At 37.6% G+C, this 21,007-nt stretch overlaps 1 protein-coding gene across 1 annotated transcript; it reads right to left on the reverse strand.

The window, feature by feature from the left end:
• Positions 1–2,252: 2,252 nt before the first annotated feature.
• LOC126374688 (putative ribosome-binding factor A, mitochondrial) lies at positions 2,253–18,292 on the reverse strand. Its single transcript, XM_050021405.1, has 7 exons — positions 18,118–18,292; positions 15,490–15,593; positions 15,084–15,285; positions 14,518–14,686; positions 13,684–13,823; positions 10,871–11,128; positions 2,253–2,571 (listed from the first exon to the last, which is right to left on the reverse strand). The coding sequence occupies exons 2-7, from the start codon at positions 15,582–15,584 to the stop codon at positions 2,368–2,370; spliced, it is 1,068 nt and encodes a 355-aa protein (XP_049877362.1). The 5' UTR covers positions 15,585–15,593; positions 18,118–18,292; the 3' UTR covers positions 2,253–2,367.
• Between the last annotated feature and the right edge of the window lie 2,715 nt (positions 18,293–21,007).

Below are 21,007 nucleotides of genomic sequence, written 5' to 3' on the forward strand. Positions count from 1 at the left end.
TTTGGTATACCGAAACCATAAGTATCTACCTAACAACTAATTTGGTAGTGTAGCACCTAAGTAGTATGTCTTAATTATATCTTCATGTTACTATGTAAATACCTGCGTAGAAACGTACCAATATCATCGAGTACGTAAAAGGCGACTTTAGGCGACACACTTCATAATCTTAACTACTTACTCTCATAACGGCCTCCGTGGTCCAGTGGTAGAGCGTTAGGTTCGATTCCCGGTGTGGAAATATGACAAAATTTCTTTGTGATCCCTAGTTTGGTTAGGTTATTACAGGCTGATCACCTGACTGTCCGAAAGTAAGATGATCCGTGCTTCGGAAGGCACTTTAAGCCGTTGGTCCCGGTTACTACTTACTGATGTAAGTAAGTAGTCGTTACATGAGTCATGTCAGGGGCCTTTGACTCTTACTCCAGGGTTGATGAGGTTAGTAATCCATTTCACAACCCATACGAGAGAAGAGGACTCTCATAACAACAACTCCTTATTTCTTCTACTAACTTTATAGTTACATTGTAGATATACTTAAAAGTAACTCATTGTTACTCCGATGTGTATCAGCATTAAGCACTTAGGTAGATTTGTAATTTATTTGTGCAATATAATGTAATACAGTCAATGTTATTATGCGTTTGCGGCTCTCTGAGCACAGATAACATTAAAAACAATGTTTGCGATAAAAAGAGGTTGTTTAACTATCACATGACCTTCATCTCAATGAAAACATAATTATTAATTAAGATTTATATGTTTTCGATTCATATTTAGAGCGGAATGTAAATATGGAAATACCCGATGGGAAATAGAACGGAGTACCTAATCGGGAAACTATACTTACGGTTGTGATGAAATAAGGGAATTTACGCTAAACAAAAGTAGCATGGAAAATGCTGCACCAACAAGAGCGTGGCTCTTAAATTGATGATGATGACGCTAGACAAGCGTGGAACATCTTTGTACCCAATGAATCATAATACCGTCAACCAGTCAGACGACGCCCTGAGCCGAGGTTCGCGCCCGACTGGGCACCCTCAGCCCTGTTGTCTTAAGGTCTACCGACCGTCGTCGTTACCGTCTTCCGTGCTTCGGAAGGCACGTTAAGCCCGGTCCCGGTTACTGCTTACTGATGTATACGTAAGTGAGTAATCGTTACAAGAGCCACGCCAGGGGCCTTTGGCGGCTCAATCATAACCCTGACGCCAGGGTTGATGAGGCTGGTATTCCACCTCACAACCCACACGATAAGAAGATTGAATCATAATTATCTAAAGTTATTTTAGGCCAAAATGCTCCTCTGTCTGTAGTGGACACACTTCTCTTGCTTCATACATGCACGCCGGTTCAGAGTAGATCGTACTGAACCTTTTCTAAGGACATCTCCGATTTGGTCTATGTATATCACCTTTCGCTTTATATACAGCTTTCGTAAGCCTATTATCCTTCATCCGCTCTACATCATTATTAATTATTGTGGACCAAAAACAATGAACTCGTTGATGTCTTTTGTATAAAGGGAGCCCTTATCAGTGTTATTATTGGCTCCGATTCCTGCAGACACATCCTAATTTTATTTTAAGTTTTATACCTGTCGATTACCCGTCCCTCTCTTTTTGAGCGGATAAGAAAATGACAGGTATAACTTAAGATAAAAATGGTGCTGTTTCCTACAGACGCTATCTAATTTTATTTTAAGTTATACCTGTCATTTTCTCATCCGTTGAAAAAGAAAGGGACGAGTAATCGACAGGCATAAAATTTATGGAATACACGTCAATTTTACGCAGAAAACTAAAACAACCGTTTAAAAAATTTACATCGGCCAATAACCCGTCAGAATTAAGTTGATAGCACACGTCAAACAGTTTGCATACCAGCGAGATACCTTTTTGATGCGGTCGGGTTATTCATTAGTTTACTCATTCTTCCTAAAATTAAGAGCTGTCAATCATTTGTTCCTCCGGAAAATGACAGGTATAACTTAAAGTAAAATTAGGAGGTATCTGCAGGAATCGGGGCCATTAGATGATGTGTACAGGAATCACCACCATAATGTTTTTTAACGTGACTTATTGTAGGCGTGCCTTACACCTCTGCTGGGGTCCATGTTGCTTTACGGCCTCACTAATAATATTCTAAAATGACATACCACCACCACGCCTCAACAATCTACTCCAAAATATTTACGAGGAATGGATTAATTTTCATATTTGCAATCTACTCAATAATCAATAAATCCATAATCAAATTCAACTACTTATTATATATAATTTATTTACAAAACTTATGTAACTATGAATTCCATCAACATTACTGTTACCTACACTACCTACAATTACAACAATATAGTTATATTTCTTATCTGTTACTGTCTATCTTCTCATCGTATTTGAAACTGTTCTCTTTATAATTTTCTTCATGTTCATCATAATTCTCTTCAGCGTATCTTTCATCGGAGTCGTCTTCGTAGTATTCTTCATCATCGCCGTCTTCTCTGTCATCTATCAACTGCAGATCTTTACGAGCATCTCGGAACTGCTTGTGCAGTTTGTCTTGGAGAATCTATAAAAAAAACGAAAAGTTTTACTAAGTATATCGACACCCGGATTCTTGATACAAAAAACCTTGTTTAACACAGATACTACACATTGACGTTATCGTGCACTCATACACGCACATCTGTGTGTGTGTGACGACACACGATTGAAGACTAAAGTCAGACTGAGGGGGGGTTTGGTTTGGTAAACCTAGCTCAGCCGCTGGTGGGGACCGGTGAGTTGCCGTTCTATACGTAGTATTATACCTTATTCTATGGCATAACATAAGCTCACGAGTATATCCTAACGGGGTAGTCAGAGGTACATACATCGCAAGATGAACTCACCTCACCGGACTCACAATTAAACATACATAAACATAAATAGCCTATATACGTCCCACTGCTGGGCACAGGCCTCCTCTCAATCAACCGGCGAGGGTATGGAGCATACTCCACCACGCTGCTCCACTGCGGGTTAGTGAAGGTGTTTTTACGGCTAATAGCCGGGACCAACGGCTTAACGTGCCCTCCGAAGCACGGAATCAACTTACTTTTTCGGACAATCAGGTGATTCAAGCCTGAAAAATCCTTACCAAACAAAGGACAGTCTCACAAAGTGATTTCGACAATGTCCCCATCGGGAATCGAACCCGGACCTCCAGATCGTGAGCCTAACGCTCTTACCACTAGACCACGGAGGCTGTACACAATTAAAACAGCATAATAATACTGTGACACTAAACTTGATTGCATTGCGCACGTACCTACTTTTATATGCGCAAATTGCTTCGATGTGGCATTTTTAACCCCCCAGGAATGGTAAGTACCTACCGAGTCTTTGTTGAAATCAAACAGCGCACTAAATCAACAAAAGTGTTGAAATACGTAAAACTTAGATTTATCTTTCAAATTCCTATGAAAAGTAAACTAATGTCTACTTCTATTAACCTCGATCGATTTATTTTGATAACGATTCTTTACATTCCAGGCACGAAACGAAAACTTACAATGTTTTAAGCTGGGTTTCTTCCCGGAGGTTAAAAAGGCCATATTGAGCCTGACCTTAAAAAGCACAGTTTCAATTTTAAATAAAAAGCACAGTTTCCATTTTAAATCGAACCTGGACCTCCAGACCTACAGCCCAACGTTTCACTAGGCCACGGAGGCCACAAAAGCACGACACCGGAGAAAACAATATTTTGTGTTTTCTCACATATTTTTATACCGACATAATTATTTAAAAAAATATATTATATTCTGTAAGATAAGTGTATATGAATATTCTCGGGACTTATCTTAGGGTTCTGTGTCGATTTCAATCAAAACTGGATATGTGCCCAATATTGGGACGTATATAGGTTGTTTATCATCATCATCTCATCTCCCTGGCGTTATACTGTTTTCTAACCTGTATATTTGACAGGTACGGTTTTATAGGCTGTTTATGAATTATGTTAGGTACATACTGAGGACCTATATCTATGAAACGCGCGTTAGGTTTAGGTACACCCTCCCGCCCCTTCAACTCGTGACACCAGCCCTTTTTTTTTTACGTGACTTATTGTAGATTTGCCGCAGATGGCATTAACTACTTGGCCGGACAAATGGGGAGCGCTGAAGGCTCTCACCCGGTACAACGTTTAAGACAACAGGCCTGAGGGTGCCCAGTTGGGCGCGAACCTCGGCTCAGGGCGTCGTCTGAGAGGAAAAATATTTGAAAGAATTAATCGACCCTAGTGGGTCGATAGCGATAAGCGCTGAATGAGGGAAATCGTCGACCACGCCGCGGTATCGGGGAACACCAGCTCTGTATAGATAAGGATTTTATAAGTTTGTTTCGACTTTGTGAGCTTGGATCATAGGATTTGTGTCCGGTTAATGGCATTGGCTCGCCCCTATTCTATGGGACTTAAACATAGCTGGCTAGGAGTGGGTGTAAATCTATACACCTATGCCTACCTCTTCGGGGGTACAGGAGTGATGCTACGTAAACAACAAAAGCGGGTAGCTATTACGTCACTGGTCGGAACGCGGACATCGTGGGCTGCATTCCAACACGCTCCAGATAGGACATAAAAGGCATCGCAGATTGTATTGATTGCATTGTACCACTGCCATTTGAGGTATTTTCGGTAGATATCGCCTTATCTATTCCATGAAAGAACGCGTCATACAGAAGCCCTTAAGTACATTTCTTAGCAGCTCAATTGTTTTAAATTATGACTGTTCCTTGACTCATTTTTGTACTTCGAAAACGTAATCTTATATATGTGCGTAATCTCATAAAAGAGGGTTTCTAAGTAATATTGAAACGTATAGGTAAAGGTAAAATCAAAGGTTAATCTTTCCCGATTATGGGTCCCGGTTAGCTCGATTTAAACAATATTTCGCACATCTAGTTCTTTAAGGTCATAAATGTAATGTTTAAATTTTTACAGTAGAGCGCTTTAACGATTTTTGTTTTGCCATATCTACGTTAATTACTAAATTAACTCAATTTTCAGATTTTTTGACATTTATGACTTTTAAGAACTAGATGTGCGATTTGCTAATCGCTCTAACACGTAGAGGTACGTAGCTGCGACATGCACGTCACAGCAGTGAAAGTATTCAAATAGGAAAACAATAATTGTTTTCTTAGCTTAATATACACTTGTCCAGTGAAACGAGTGACCTCAACGGTTGCAGAAACGGGGATGGGAGTCATCACTACGACAATGCAGGACGGAAGGGGGAAAGTTACAGGGACTACGACAACGAGTTACGAGTTAGGGATACGTAGTCGTTACATGAGTCATGTCAGGGGCCTATGGCGGCTCAGTAATAACCCTGACACCAGGGTTGATGGGGTTGGTAATTCACCACACAATCCACACGATAGAAGAAGACAGGGACTGTAACCTGGAACCTGACAGAGGGCAGTAGTAACTGTCAGTGGGTTCAGAGGAGGAGGACAGGAGTCCTAGTACGGCTTTGAAATAAACTACTCTAGGCGTCATCCCACTCGCGTCAGAGTACTACTGGACGGAAGGCAAGAGGGAAACCACTGCCCTATTTTTCCCTATAAAAGTAGCATGGAGAATGCCACACCGACAAGAGCGCGGCTCTTTAAATTAGTGACGATGAGCTGAAACTAACCCTACTATATAAGTCTATTACTAACCCTTATATTAAGTAAGTAAGTAATATATTTTATTTATTTCCTCTACAAATAACATTGTTCTTATACTAGTTTACAATCATTTTATAACATGAACATTAATAATATTTGTAGAGGCTGGAGCCTAAACTAGGGTACCCTGTGTTATAGGTCTCCAGGCCTCCACCTCCAGGAATACGGTCATTAATAATGTTATAAATAGAGCAATACAAAGAAAGTAAATAATAAAAAAAAAAAAAAAGTAAGAAATATGAGAAAAGTAATTTAAAAATACTGTTACAAAAAGGTTGTGTGTGTGTGTGTGTGTGTGTGTGTGTGTGTGTGTGTGTGTGTGTGTGTGTGTGTGTGTGTGTGTGGGTGTGTGTGTGTGTGTGTATGTGTGTGTGTGTGTATGTGTGTGTGTGTGAGTGTGAGTGTGTGTGTGTGTGTGTGAGAGCGAGGGTACTAAACTTGGGTTCGGAATAGTTTCTTCTTCTTCCACTATTCGGGTGCTTATAAATTGGAGCTAAGCAGTTATCAATAATAGTTCCTCAGTCTCGTCATAACTCAGACTCATAAGCCAAGACATCACCGTTTTCTTGCATTGATACACGTTTAAAGGGTATATTTTGTTCACTGCATTACATCTGTTGTATAGGTACGACCCAAGAAAATCGAAAAATCTTTTGGCGAAGGTTGTATTAAATAGTTTACTGGGACAGATTAGGTCATGTCTTCTCTTATTTTGAGAGTAAGCTGGATTATAAGTCAACTGAGTGTGTTTTTTAATGATGGCTCCGGCGATAAATAACTGGCGAACAGTTAATACTTTACAATCACCATACAATTTGGACGTCGGGAACAAGAATGGACGAAAAGTTGAGACCTTTAAAATTGCTCGCTGCGCCACCTCTAGCTTCTTAAGAGTTGTCTTGTGAGTACCGCCCCAAACAGTAATACAGTAACTCAAAATTGCCTGACATAGTGCATAATAAACTATTTTTAAAAGGTTATAATCGGCCATGTGCCTAAGTGTTTTAAATATAAAAATTAACTTTCTGGTGCGTGCTGAAAGTAGCCTAACGTGGGTTTTAAAATTAAGATTTTGATCTAGATGTATGCCAAGATACTTGATGGTTGAGACGTTTTCTAAACTTGGACACGAGCAGGGATATGTTAAATCAGAATGACATTTGTGGGCTGTTAGTCTATTGCTATTTTGATTAGATGGTGTTCGGAGAGAAAAGGTTATATATTTTGTTTTATCGGTATTTATCGTTAGTAGATTTTGTCCTAACCAGCGCAAAACAGAATTTAATCCTTCCTGAGCACAACAGAATAGCTCTTGGGAAGAAGGTGCACTAAAAATAAGAGCTGTATCATCAGCGAAAGACACGATTTTTCCATTGTTTAACTGCAAATTACAAAGGTCGTTTATAAAGACCAGAAAAAGGGAGGGCCCGAGAATGCTCCCCTGAGGGACACCATAGACAACAGGTAGTTCATAACTTAGGTGATTATCAATTTTAACTGACTGATTGCGATTACTAAGGTAACTCTTGAATAAATTAAGCGATTGCCCTCTTATTCCAAGTCGTTCCAGTTTCTCCAGGAGGAGTGGAATCGAAACCGTATCAAAGGCCTTAGCAAGGTCGAGGAATACAGACAAGCACTTTTTACCTTCATCTAATTTGGAAACGATATAATCAGTAAGGTCATGAACTGCATCGGCAGTAGACTTTTTGGCTTGAAATCCATATTGTTGAGGCGAGAGAAGGTTGTTTGATTCGAGAAATTTATTAAGTCTGTTATTCATGATACGTTCCAAAATTTTTGATACGGAAGGCAAGATAGAAATTGGTCTATAATTAGATACTAGGTCTCGATCACCTGCCTTAAATATGGGTTTTATAATTGCTTTTTTAAAAGCATTTGGGAATATGCCATTAGATAGACATAACTTACAAACATGTGCGATTGGGGGTACCAAAATATTTTTATAATGTTTAAGGAACCAGGATGGAATACCGTCCCAACCCACAGCACAGTTATATTTAAGGGTCAGGATGATGTTTTCAACTTCAGCCTCATCAGTATCAAAAATCGCGAAAGAATAAGGTGAGTTTGCGTTACTGGAGCCATTGTGGTTTATACCTGAGTTAGAGAGCTTTATTTTTTCCGCTAGAGTTTTCCCTATACTGGCAAAGTAATTGTTTACAACATTGACGGATTGAGAAGGGGTATCAGATATGGTTAGTAAGTTGAGAGAGGCTTGTTTAAATGAGTATTAGTTTTAATTACCTCCCACAACTTTTTACTGTTTGAACTTGCTTTCTGTATTTCACTTCTTTGGTATTCTCGCTTAACCTTCTTTAAAATATTATTGCAAAAATTTCTGTATCTACGGTAAGTAACCTTGAGAATAGTGTCATTGGGACATTGCTTTAGTTTTTTGTGCATGTTATCACGATTTCGGACACATCGTAATAATCCAATCGTAATCCAAGGCTTGATTATTCTAGCGCGCCGAGGTATACTTAATAATTTAGTGTTGGAGACTAGTGCCTGAGATAGAAGATTTACCAGAAGATTTGCGGCATCATCGGGATCACTTGATGATAGGATCGGGTGAAAATCAAGTGAGCTCATTGTCACATCCAAACCAACATGATCAATTTTAGATATGTTCAAAGGAGGGTTTTTGGGTTGATTAATATCAATGCATAATATTATGGCATCGTGGTCCGTTATAGAAGAATGTAAGACAAATGTACTGTTACACTTTTTAGTTTTAAGTATGAAGTGGTCCAAGCAGGAGCTACCTCTTGTCGGGAGAGTATGAGAGGGTAACATTCCATGCATATTACGAGAGTATAGTTACCTACTTGAAATAAATGTATTTTATTCTCCTATTCTTAATCCTATTGTATAAAATTTTGAATTTAATATTAAGTACTTAAATAATAAGCCACTATTTGTATGCCTACTAACAGGCTGAATACAGATATTATAATAACTTTATGTAACACCTTTATGTAATACCTGTGTTCACAAATAAAGATTTTGATTTGATTCGATTTATTTTTATTTATTTTCTAACGATTGAAGTGTGACAACAAACACGGCCGGCGCCATCTGTCTAGAATATTGAGTACTCATTTTACTTAGACCCATAAGCCCACAGTTAAATGTACATTTCAACTTATAGTATCGTTTAGTATACGACCTACCAGGTGGATGCCTAACTTAGCGCTGCTTATAGCCGACTGTGCCATTGTAATTTTCATATAAGTATGAATGATATATGTATGAGAGGAAGGGGAAGACCAAGAAGAGCTTACATGGAACAGATTAAAGAGAAGGTGACCGTGAATGTCGTGTCTTATAACCACTTGACAGTCCAGGCGCACTAGCAAATCTAGCCTCAACAGTCCAGGCATTTCGAACTTGCGCGGCGTTCGATGGGCGATATCGTGGCGTGTTATAAATAGGCTTGTAACTCAAAAACTACTGTGGCTATAATAAAGAAAATTCAGAAACAGCAAGCCAGATGTGCAATGATTCTAATTAGATAAAAATAAAAAAGATCACATTATAAAATCTATCTCAAATCCAATTAGAATTGACAGAATCCGCTCATTTTTTCAGTTATCCCAGCCATGCCTGTTAATAGCATGTAAAGTATCATGTTCTAGGGACTGTAATAATTTTTATTTGAAAGCGCATTTCTTACACTTTTTACTAGTATTCAAATTATATTTTAATGTTACTTAGTTTAAACACAAGAAATATAAATATAACACCTGGTGACGACTTATTTGTAACACCGTATTCTTACCAAGATGGCCGCCCTCGCTAAGTTTCTGTTCGCACTGAGCGTTTCTGCCTTTTTAAGTCGATGGTAACTATGGTTACCAATAACGGGTAAGATTAACATAGACATTTTGTGTGTGTGATTTCAGGAATTAAAGAAAACCAGTAGAAAAATTAAGGTTTATTAATATGAACTAAAACCAATTTATAATTGAATGCTTGTTTTATTTACATTTTTTACCAAGCACTTAACATTCGGACCTTAAAAATATATATTTTTTATTAGAATTTAAAATTACAGTCTTGCAATACAATATACTTGATTGCACAAAATGACGTACCAAACAAATAAATCGAGACACTAGAGACAAAAGGCGGCCTTATTGCTAAATCTAATTGCGCCTGCCGCTTTCTGTCCGTAAGCTCCTGTCGGACATCTACTGGCAGTTTAGTAATTCGTTTTTTTTGTAATTACTCTCTGTGTCCTCTCTATAGCTGAACTATAGCATCTCTGAAAAAAAAGTCATTGTTTAGAACTGAAGTTAAAATAACGCTAGCGCTCCGTTTGTACGAACCCTTAAACCCAGATAAGTCGATGGTAGGTTTAGTTACCATGATGAAAGTTGACCAAATTTGGTGTACCCTGTAATCAATATCCTGGGCATCTGCTGAAATAATTGTTTATTTCGGTAAATAATGTGTTTCCACGAGTAACTAATAAGTAACGTGGTATATTTAAAACATTATAAAATATAATGCGTCGTGTAATATTCCGTAATTTGCCTCCATTTTAGTGTCAAGAGACGTTTTTTTTGATACGATATTTTTCTCTTAATGTTTTTGGAACAAAATCATGGCTTAAATGTTCAGGTTTTTGTAGAAAACGGTAGAGGATATATTCAAGATGTATGCTAATCAATAAAAATAATATATTTTATATACTTACGGCATATTTCTTGTCTAAAACACTCAATCGCAAACACAGTAGTTGACAGTAGACTCGACCAACACTCGTCTGACTTCGACAGTTGTTTTTTTAATGTTACCAACTCATAGGGAAGAGATGCAAATACCACCTAGTAAGGATTTTTATAGTACACAATACTAGTATAATTTTATAATCTATACTAGCTTGTAAAACTAGTTAATCCATAAAATTGGTCACCCTAACGGAACCCCGACTATTGGTAAGTATAGCTACCATCGACTCCTGAGGTGAATTTGGAATCGGTAGCTATAATTACCAACGACTGTAGAGTGGTTAAGGAGGTGAAGGAATTGGTCTTTCATAGACAAGAATGGGGAATGCTACACCGACAAGAGCGTGGCTCTTAAATTAGTGATGTGATGAATGAAAATATAATACAGACCTGTCTCTTCAACAAGAACTCAGCCAGCTCCTGCTTCTGTTTGCCAGTATCGACCTCAGATGCAACATCTTCAGCTGTCCTATACGATATGACGGGAGATTCTGCATCCAAGTTGCTCCAGGCGTCTTTACTCCTTTTCCTAGCTGCCAACAGTCTGTTCATTATCTTCTGATGGTCCAATCCAAACACATTATTCGTCATCTCCGGTAACGGCTCCTCCACGACTTCAATTTCATCTTCTAACTGCTTGATTTTCGCCTGAAATATTTTTACATAACATAAGCTCACGACTCTCTCTCTATTTAAGAGCTGCGCTCTTGTCGGTGGAGTAACCGCCATTCCTCTCTTCTTCCCGCCAAAACCTTCACCTCCCGATACGACACGACCTGCACCTACTCTTTTATTTGTTTCATAAATCTGTTAATCTGTTTGTTTGTCTGTGTGTTTGTTTGTTTTATTTGTTTTATCCTAGGTCACGACTATATCCCAATAATTAAAACACATAATAACGGGTTCTTACGGGTTCTTGTCTGCCCGTAGAAAATTATGGATCTACCTACTCCACTCCAATCTCATCAGTCATCCCGTGAGCATGGCACTTGCAACAGCGTCGAAATATCGGGAGTCTCATATTCCTACTTTAAACGCGGTAAGAACACGTTATTATGTGTTTTAATTATGATAATGAAGGCGAAGACCAAGAAGAGCTTACATGGAACAGATTAAGGAAAAGGTTGACGTCGTGTCTTATACGGAAGTCAAGGACTTGGCCTTTGATAGACTGGAATGGAAAATGCTACACCGACAAAAGCGTGGCTCTTAAATTGATGATGATGAATTATGATAACAACCGCGTCAACTTAAAACAATGTATATCCCAATAGTCGTGAGCTTACGTCATCGAGCCGAGGTCATCCATTGCAAGATGAACTAAGTACTTACACCTCACCGATCTTTTTTCTTAGACCAGCATGGTAGGTAATAAAAAAAATGTTTATTTCAGATCAAAAAATTACATCCATATTATGTTAGTAAAAAGTAACTTATGAAACTATTGTTAGTAATGTAATTATATTTTGCACGCATTCATGACCATCACGAGAACGGGTAAGTTCCAGTGATCGTCACCCTACGAACAAAACATCTCCATAGCGGCGATGTGTATCGATCAGCTAATGCCTTCAGGATGCTGTTGGGGCTGTTTCTCACCCTGGTGAGCAGGCAACCAGTTTTTAATGTTATGTTATGTATGTGTTTTAATGTTTTAAGTATACGTAGTATGTGTGCCATAATTAAATTACTAACGGCTCGACCAGTGGTTGAGCGTCTTGGAGGGTACGTTAAAAATCTCGATAAGTGCCACAAAAAATGTAGTATGATGTAAAGCGAGCCCAAAGGCAAGTCCCGTGTTTAATTCACATTAATTTATTGCATGTCACAAACATAATTTAGGTGGAACGTAGTAATGAGGTACAGTCATGAGCAACATAATGTACCCACTTTAGGACTCTGTCGCACTAACATATTTGACATTTAGTGAGATTTAAAGTTTGAGAAGCTCGGTGGCGCAGCGGTAAACGCGCTCGGTCTGCGATTGTTGAAGTTAAGCAACTTTCGCAAAGGCCGGTCATAGGATGGGTGACCACAAATAAAAAAATTTCATCTCGAGCTCCTCCGTGCTTCGGAAGGCACGTTAAGCCGTTGGTCCCGGCTGCATTAGCAGTCGTTAATAACCATCAATCCGCACTGGGCCCGCGTGATGGTTTAAGGCCCGATCTCCCTATCCATCCATAGGGAAGGCCCGTGCCCCAGCAGTGGGGACGTTAATGGGCTGAGGATGATGAGATTTACAGTTCAATTTGTCAAAAAAGTTAATGTGACATGGTACTAAAGTGTATACATATTAATGCTCGTGACCGTACACGTGACGCCCTGCAAGGGCACAACGATATAAAAGAGGCGATACGAGATGCCTTATAATAATAATAGGATAATAAATAATAGTATTATAAAATACTGGTGCTGATTCCTGTACACACCATCTAATTTTATTTTAAGTTATACCTGTCATTTTCTTACCCGCCGCAAAGGAAAGGGATGGGTAATCGACAGGCATAAAATTTATGGAACACACGTCAATTTTAGGCAGAAATAAAAAAAAACCTCCAAAATTTTATATTGCCCAATAACCAGGCAAAATTAAGTTGATAGCACACGTCAAACGAGTTGCATATGAGCGAGATGCCTATTTTATTCGCCCGGGTGATTCATTCCTTTTATAATTAACAGTTGTCAATCATCCGTCCCTTTTCTTTTCGGTAGATAAGTTATTTATTAAGTTAAGTTATTATGGGTATAACGGCCTCCGTGGTCCAGTGGTTGAGCGTTGGACTCACGATCCGGAGGTCCTGGGTTCGATTCCCAGTGGGGACATATCACAAAAATTACTTTGTGGTCCCTAGTTTGGTTAGGACATTACAGGCTGATCACCTGATTGTCCGAAAGTAAGATGATCCGTGCTTCGGAAGGCACGTTAAGCCGTTGGTCCCGGTTACTACTTACTGATGTAAGTAAGTAGTCGTTACATGAGTCATGTCAGGGGCCTTTGGCGGCTCAATAGTAACCCTGACACCAGGGTTGATGAGGTTAGTAATTCGCCTCAAAACCCACACGATAGAAGAAGATGGGTATAACTTAAAATAAAATTAGGTGTCTGCAGGAATCGGGGCTATTATCTAAGTATTATAAAATAAATAAACAATAATAATAATTGTTATAATTTCTTTAAGGAATGTTTAGCTGAATTTCCTTACCTTCATTTCTGGTGACAATTTGGTATCTAGTGTAAACTCTGATTTGAGCAGGTGGCCCATCTCCGTGGGCGTGTAGTCTTCACCGTAGTCTGCCGTGACGAGGCGCCGGTCTAAGTCTGCCAACATGGCTTCGTGTCTGTCTGTGAACAACAATTATGGCACTATATGACACTAGATTAGATCACAGAATAGACTACTTCGAACTAGTCAAACCAGTTACTTTTTCAAAATTTAACAAGTAATTACTATGGAATTTGTATGAAAAAGCACACTGTGACGTCATAGAAATCGTGATAAAATATCGGACTTGTTATTACGTTTTCCTTGTTTAAAATTAATAATTACGTTAAATATAAAAAGAAATTCGTCGGTTTCAGATATGTCTTTAATTAGTAATCAGAATTTCATAATTTATCTTTGACAGGACACTACCTAATTCAAAGACGAGTGGAAATCCCTCCTTCCCTTTCTAATATGGGAGCCTTTGAAACATAAAATAAAAAAATATAACAGATATTAATTTTTAAATAATTTTGTTTCTCTACCAAAATATTTTGTTTCATTTATCTGTGTTTAAATAGATCTATTCTAAAAAATAATAATATAATATTTAATTTTATTTTGTTTTTATATAACATAAAAAAAATATTCTTATGTTTGCTAAGAAAGATTTATGTTTGTTTTTTAGATGATAATTTCAAAATTATACCTGTTTAAGTTTTCTTAGGGGCAATATAATACAAATAATCCCTTAAGATTTTTTTGCAGCATTAGAGTATGTGTCCTATTGATATACCTACTTAAATAAATAAATACAAGTATTTTCCAACTTACCTTTAACAAAAGCTATGTAAGGCACCTCACCCATCACCCGGAGTGTGGACAGTTCATGTCTCAAAGCCCCAGCAGTCTTCCTCAACACTGCTTCAGTTTCCTCGTCTGTGGAGTCACCCTTGCACACCCAGAACACATTAACAGTCTGCAAGTCTGGGGTTACTGCCACCTGTTCAATATATTACTTTAAATATATATATATTTATATATATATATATATATTTATAAAAAAAGTTGTCCTGTTTTTTAGGGTGGAAGGATGAAGGGGAGGCCTTTGCCCAGCAGTGGCACAATAAAGGCTATACAAACAAACTTTTTGAAATATTTTAGAATAATGTTAATAAAATTGTTAAAGGCTATTAAAAAGCTAAATAATATGAGTAACTGGAATGAATATGAGTACAATAAGTATGAATCTTATTGAGAATTTTTACAACAATCCCTTCAAGCTTAATTTAGCCTAAAAAACTATGTTTAATAGAAAGGTTCTGGGTTATTAAAAAAAAAACAGAGATGGACCAATAAGTATTAATATATGCAGTAAAAGAACATATAATGAGGCATACTTTGGAAATCTCAATACCGCGACCAACAACTTCCATTGCCACAGTGCCGGTGGACATGAGGTCTGTGATCTGTTTCATGAACATTTTGTTCAGCATCGCGATGCGACGCACACCTTGCTTTCCCGGCGTGTTCTTCACCTTCGTTAAACTCTTTACACTCGGCAAAGGCTCAACTCCATACATCTCTGTTGGGTACCATTGCCTGCAAAAAATATTTAAAATGTGGCTGTAAGTTGAAAATCTACAAATGTGTTCTGGAAAGTTAAATAGCCTATGGTGGAGCCTGGTGGCAGTCAATGAAGGAGACCTTTCTCCATAATCCAACATGAACGATAATTATCACGGTTTTTTGTGATCCAATATCAGTTCTTCGTGTTGTGAGAATTTAGAGAAAAATATTACTTACTTTTTGCTCTTTGGATTGAGCATTTTATTCAGTTTCATAGCCTGTTTTTTAACACTACAAACTATACAAGAGACATGATACAACCGGCGAAACATTGTAGTTTTCTTAAGGTGATTCGTTTTCCATACAAAAGTTGATGCAGTGCTACAGGAAAACGGATAGAGGAATATTGTTATAAAACCGATAAATAGTAATATTTTGGTGTATTATTTTCGCAAACTAACAAAAATTTAGGGTCCGAATACGAGAAGTACCATTTTTCAGACCCTCAATTTTGATCAATTCTACATTTGTAGTGGTGCAGATTACAGTGTATTTGCTGAACGTGTAGAGGTGTCAATGTTAGTTTGTGTGCGTGATAGTTTTTTTTTTCTAAAGGCTTTGACTACTTGACAAGTGTAATAGAATGTCAGTGACAATTTATAAAGAGATTTTGTATGAAGAGAATAAATATAAATAAAAAACTAAAAATACTACAATCTGAGAAAAGGAATATTGGAAAAATATTTTTGTAATAACGTATATTATATAAACATTTTTAAATAATGAGTAAGTACCGTGTTTTAAAAGAGGACATATATTATAATAAAAAATCAATACATAAAATGAAATGGCTGTATGGGCATAGTTCCCTTTGCCTTACCCTTCGGGGAAAACCAAATCAAAAAAGAAGTTGTTGCATTTGCCGGCCTAAATAGTAGTCATTTATAATTAATTGTTTTTCCATCCAACATACAGATTTATTTATATTCTCTTTGCCGCGGACTTTTTGGTGGGACCGGGAACGGGAAGGTTGCTTTCTTCATTGAATAATCTAAATAATCAATACGAAGTGGTGTTTTGTGGTTAATGATCACATTAGTCGGAAAACATTCCCGATAGTATTATTAAATCGGAATATTCAATAAACAAAGTGTACCTATCTATTTTCGCTTTGCGCCAACAAGCCGCTTACTTCGTTTGGGGTTCGGAGTAGGAGTCTGCTCCGAGGGTGGGGGCTTAGGTTTCATCATTTCATTAATCATCATCAAGAAAAAAAACACAAGACATGGCTGTATGGGCATAGTTCCCTTTGCCTTGCCCTTTGGGAAAAAAAATAAGATAAATTTTGAAATTCTTATGTATAATAAACAAACATCACAGACATCATGACAGATCTAAAACTAAATAAAATCTTTTTTCTTTTTTCTATTTGACTTATTTATGAATTTTAATCAAGAAAACGTGATAATAAGTTCGACAGCAACCAGTTCAGGTCCCCGAAACAGCCCATTTCAGGCCGCGTATATATGGAAATACTACTTCAATACGTCCCAGCCTCGTCTTTTTTTAACGTCCTCGTTATAAAAAGACGTCCTAACCTGAACTAACTAACCTAACAATAAACACCACGCGTAAATATATGTCCAGAAGTGCGCTGTGAGTCGTCTGGACTGGGCGCGAAAACAACATAGAATTCGATTAGCTGCTAAGTGTCCCGCATGCTATCACCAGCTGTCACTGACATACGTATGAAGTCCCGCGGATTTTATTGGAACTAAATGACAAGTCATAATAATTATATGCGGATACTGCGACATCAGCGCCGTGCTTGCGGGACGTCCTGAAGCGCTATTACATCTTTCAAACGCGATGCGACAAAGTTTGAACCTACGCAATTTAGGAAAAATCTACCTTATTATTACTGTACTGTGATCGTTATTTGTAAAATCATACAATACATATACACAATTCTTTATACACAATATAATTATTATGACATATTGTGGACTTTTCGGTATACCTACAAAAAAGGAACAATTCAACCATACGTTGTTTTGTTATATCTCAATGGACTCAGGCAGCGTTTTCGCCGAAAGCTCCAAGTCGGCTATATTTGTAACGATAATTATGTTTGACATTCATCATCATTTTTGAACCATTTTATACAAAAAAAAAATACTTGTATAAATTATAAACCCTAAAGCACGCCCATGAATCACTCTACTCATTGGTGAAAACCGTATGAAAATCCGTTCAGTAGTTTTTTAGTTAGCCGCATGTTCACTGATGCGATTAATGCCTGTTAGAATTTTACAAAATAAAAAATACGGAAATTACGGAAGGTACTTTAGTGCAAAGTAAATTATTGTATACTTAATTATAATATTATTGGTAAAAGTGATACTTTTTGAAAATTCCGTAACAAATAGACGGGTTCGCCAAATTCAATTGTAAAAAAAAATACAAAAAGTAAAAACAATTAAAACATGCAGTTGGGTTTGAACCGTGAACCTTAAGAATGGCGGCTACTGCTTTACCAAATGCGCCATTTAGAAGTTAGAAGTAGACTTCAAATTATGCATCTCTTTTAATAGCTAACCTAGTTCGCATGTGTGTGTGACAGCTTCGTGTTTGTACACAAATTGAAATGACACCAACTTTTGATGCAATGTTTCAATATGATATCTTCAGTAAATACTTCAAAATTGTAGCTTAACTTAAAGATAATGTATGTAATATTTCGCCACCTAACATTTCACTGGGTCAGAACTCAACACTAAACGAATAAATGGAAAAAAATACGAAAACTGCAGAAGTAACGCCATCTACTGACGCAGCGTTACCTAGCTGACTGAAAGGCATCACCTTAACCACTGTATTTTGTCAAGTTGCAACTACTGGTTAATGTAACGTCTTAAACCTAAATAAAGATTTTATCTATCTACTAATCTCAGATTATACTTGTACAAATGTGTTTAAAAATCAGAAAATTAAATCTAAACATAAATTTCCTAGCATTAAACACAACATAACCTGACTTTACAAAACTGTCAAAAACAGCTGTGAAAAGCACGACAAACTGCTGCGTTCAAGATATTGGAAAGGTGGCCCATAAACGTTCAATCTAATAATAATAATAATAAAATTCTTTATTACTCAAACAAGGTACAATTTAAACACTTAACAGCGAGCCCTGCACTAGGGATCACCCTGTATCGCAGTGGCTCAATGAGATACAATTTTCGCTTAAAATTAATAAAATTATACATCAAGTCCGGTGGAAACTTAACTTACTAGTAGAATAATACAGTTAAAAATTATATTAAGAAAGATAGGACATAACAAATCTTAGAATCTAAAACATTTAGAACAATCTTTAAAGATATTGAGATCAAGATGAAAATACAACAAAATTTTAAGTTATAAAAAAGGACATGTAACAATAGAAGTATTAGGTATGTAGTAAGTAATATGTTAATATGATATTGTGTGTGTGTGTGTGTGTGTGTGTATGTGTGTGTATGTGTGTGTGTGTGTGTGTGTGTGTGTGCGTGTGTGGGAGAGAGAGAAAGAGAGGTGTGTGTATGTTGCGTTTGGGTGTGTGACCACAGAAACGTATGGAACATTATGTTAGAGGTTTTATAATAATTTCTGTATGTAGGTAAGACAATTTTAATAGCCATTGACGGACTTGTTTTTTGGCCTGGTATGAATTGCAGAGTTTAATATTACAGCTATTTACCACCTTGTTGTAAATAACAGATTGCATGAACTCCGGAAGTTGTCGCGCGAATGAGGAATTTACTTGAGGCAGGGGAAGCCTAATTGATCGTTTGTTTAGAAGATCTTTATAATCCGGACAAGTAATGAATTTACGATGCATTTTGAGTGTAGATTTCAGTATAAACAGTTGACGTACATTTAGTACCCCCGCCTCAGCATACAGTAGATTGGTAGGATATAGGTATGTCTTTTTCAGCATCACCTTCAGGACTGATCTCTGGGCTCTTTCGAGCTCTAGCATTATTGTAACGCCTTTTCCACCCCATACGCTATTACAGTATGTTATTATGGATTCGCACAGGGATTGGTAGACCATTCGCAAGACTTTTATATCGGCGGAGTTCCTTAGGAGTTTCATGACATAGATTTGCTTTCTGACTCTTCCACCTAACTGTGATATGTGATGATTGAAAGATAAATTTTGGTCAATATGTACCCCAAGGTATTTAATATGTTTAACTCTTTCTATTTCTTCGCAGTGACATTGAGCAGCGTCGGAGCAGGTGGAATGTATTTTTAAGTGGGTTATTGAATTTGGATCGGTTACTTTGGTCTTGTGGAAGCAGATGAATTTCGTTTTTGATGTGTTTAGGGTCAGTAAGTTGTTATTTAACCAGTTTTTGATGTTAATTAGTCCCTGATTAGCGTTTTCAAGAGCAGTTGACCATGACTGGCCATGGAATAGAAGAGCAGTGTCGTCTGCGTAACAGATGACATCAACATCGGAGGCAAGATGACTAGAGATGTCGTTTATGTACAGCTGGAAGAGGGTAGGCCCAAGCACACTACCTTGGGGAACGCCAAATTCAATGGGTAGATTGTCACTGATGTTATCGCAAATTTTTATACATTGGTGGCGGTCAGTAAGGTAGCTTTGGAACCAAGATAATGGATGGCCTCTGATGCCTGCATATTCTAGTTTTTTTAGAAGAATTGGCACTGACACAGTGTCGAAGGCTTTTGCAAGATCTAGAAATACACCTGTGCATTTTTGCCCATTATCCAGGTACTTGCAGATTAACTTAACCAGCGACTCAACAGCACTTTCAGTTGATCTACCTCTACGAAACCCGTATTGATTGTCACAGATGATGTTATGTTTTTCTAGAAAATTGACGAGACGTTTGTTCACAATTTTTTCGAGAATTTTAGAAGCGATACTCAAAAGAGAAATGGGTCTATAATTCGAGGGTGCGTTCTTTGGACCGTTTTTGTATATTGGTACTACAGCAGCTAGTTTCCATTTTTGTGGAAAAACTCCGGAGGAGATACTCAAATTAAAAATATGTGTGAGTGGGGGTATTATCGCTTGTCTAATCGCTTTGATTAACGCAGCACTAAATCCATCAATACCGGGAGCACTATCACTACTTAATTTTAAGATCAATCTCTCGACTTCATCCTCGTTCGTGGGGTGCATAAAAAGTGACTCGTTGACAGGATTGTTTGCTTTAACGTTATTTACTAATACATCGTGACTTTTGTCTATTGTGTGAAGTAATTTGTTGGCTAGAGTTTTTCCAACATTTGCAAAGTATTCGTTACAGAAGTTTAGGGAATCATTACTGTTAGATTTAGCAGACACGAGATCGACAGACGTATTGTCTTTAGGAGGGCGCTGGCTGATGTTCTGTATGACCTTCCATAAACCTTTCGGATTGTTTCTGTTTCGCTCTAGTTCCCCTCCCTCGTGTTCATTTTTAAGCTTATGTAGTAGTCCTGTCAAGAAGTTTCTATACCTAGTGTAGACTAATTTACGTGTTTTGTCATTTGGGTGTCGCCTCAAGTCCAGATGAAGCTTGTCACGATGTTGCATGCACCTAATTAGACCGGGTGTAATCCAGGGTTTTAATATGAGTTGGGATCGTCTTATGCGCTTTGAAGAAGTGTGCTTAGTTATTGATTGAGTTAATATTTCATTAAAGGTATCTGTCGCTATGTTTACGTCTTTAGCTTCCATCACTTCAGACCA

Source organism: Pectinophora gossypiella, chromosome 17 (assembly GCF_024362695.1).
Source record: "Pectinophora gossypiella chromosome 17, ilPecGoss1.1, whole genome shotgun sequence".
Taxonomy (NCBI): Eukaryota; Metazoa; Arthropoda; class Insecta; order Lepidoptera; family Gelechiidae; genus Pectinophora; species Pectinophora gossypiella.

Excerpts from the sequence above, each read along its gene's own strand:
- LOC126374688 (XM_050021405.1), bottom strand. The coding sequence starts at position 15,584 with ATGTTTCGCCGGTTGTATCATGTCTCTTGTATAGTTTGTAGTGTTAAA. Across the intron at positions 15,286-15,489 it reads CTCAATCCAAAGAGCAAAAA|GCAATGGTACCCAACAGAGA; the intron begins GTAAGTAATATT and ends TATTTTTTGCAG. Across the intron at positions 13,824-14,517 it reads TTACATAGCTTTTGTTAAAG|ACAGACACGAAGCCATGTTG; the intron begins GTAAGTTGGAAA and ends TGTTGTTCACAG.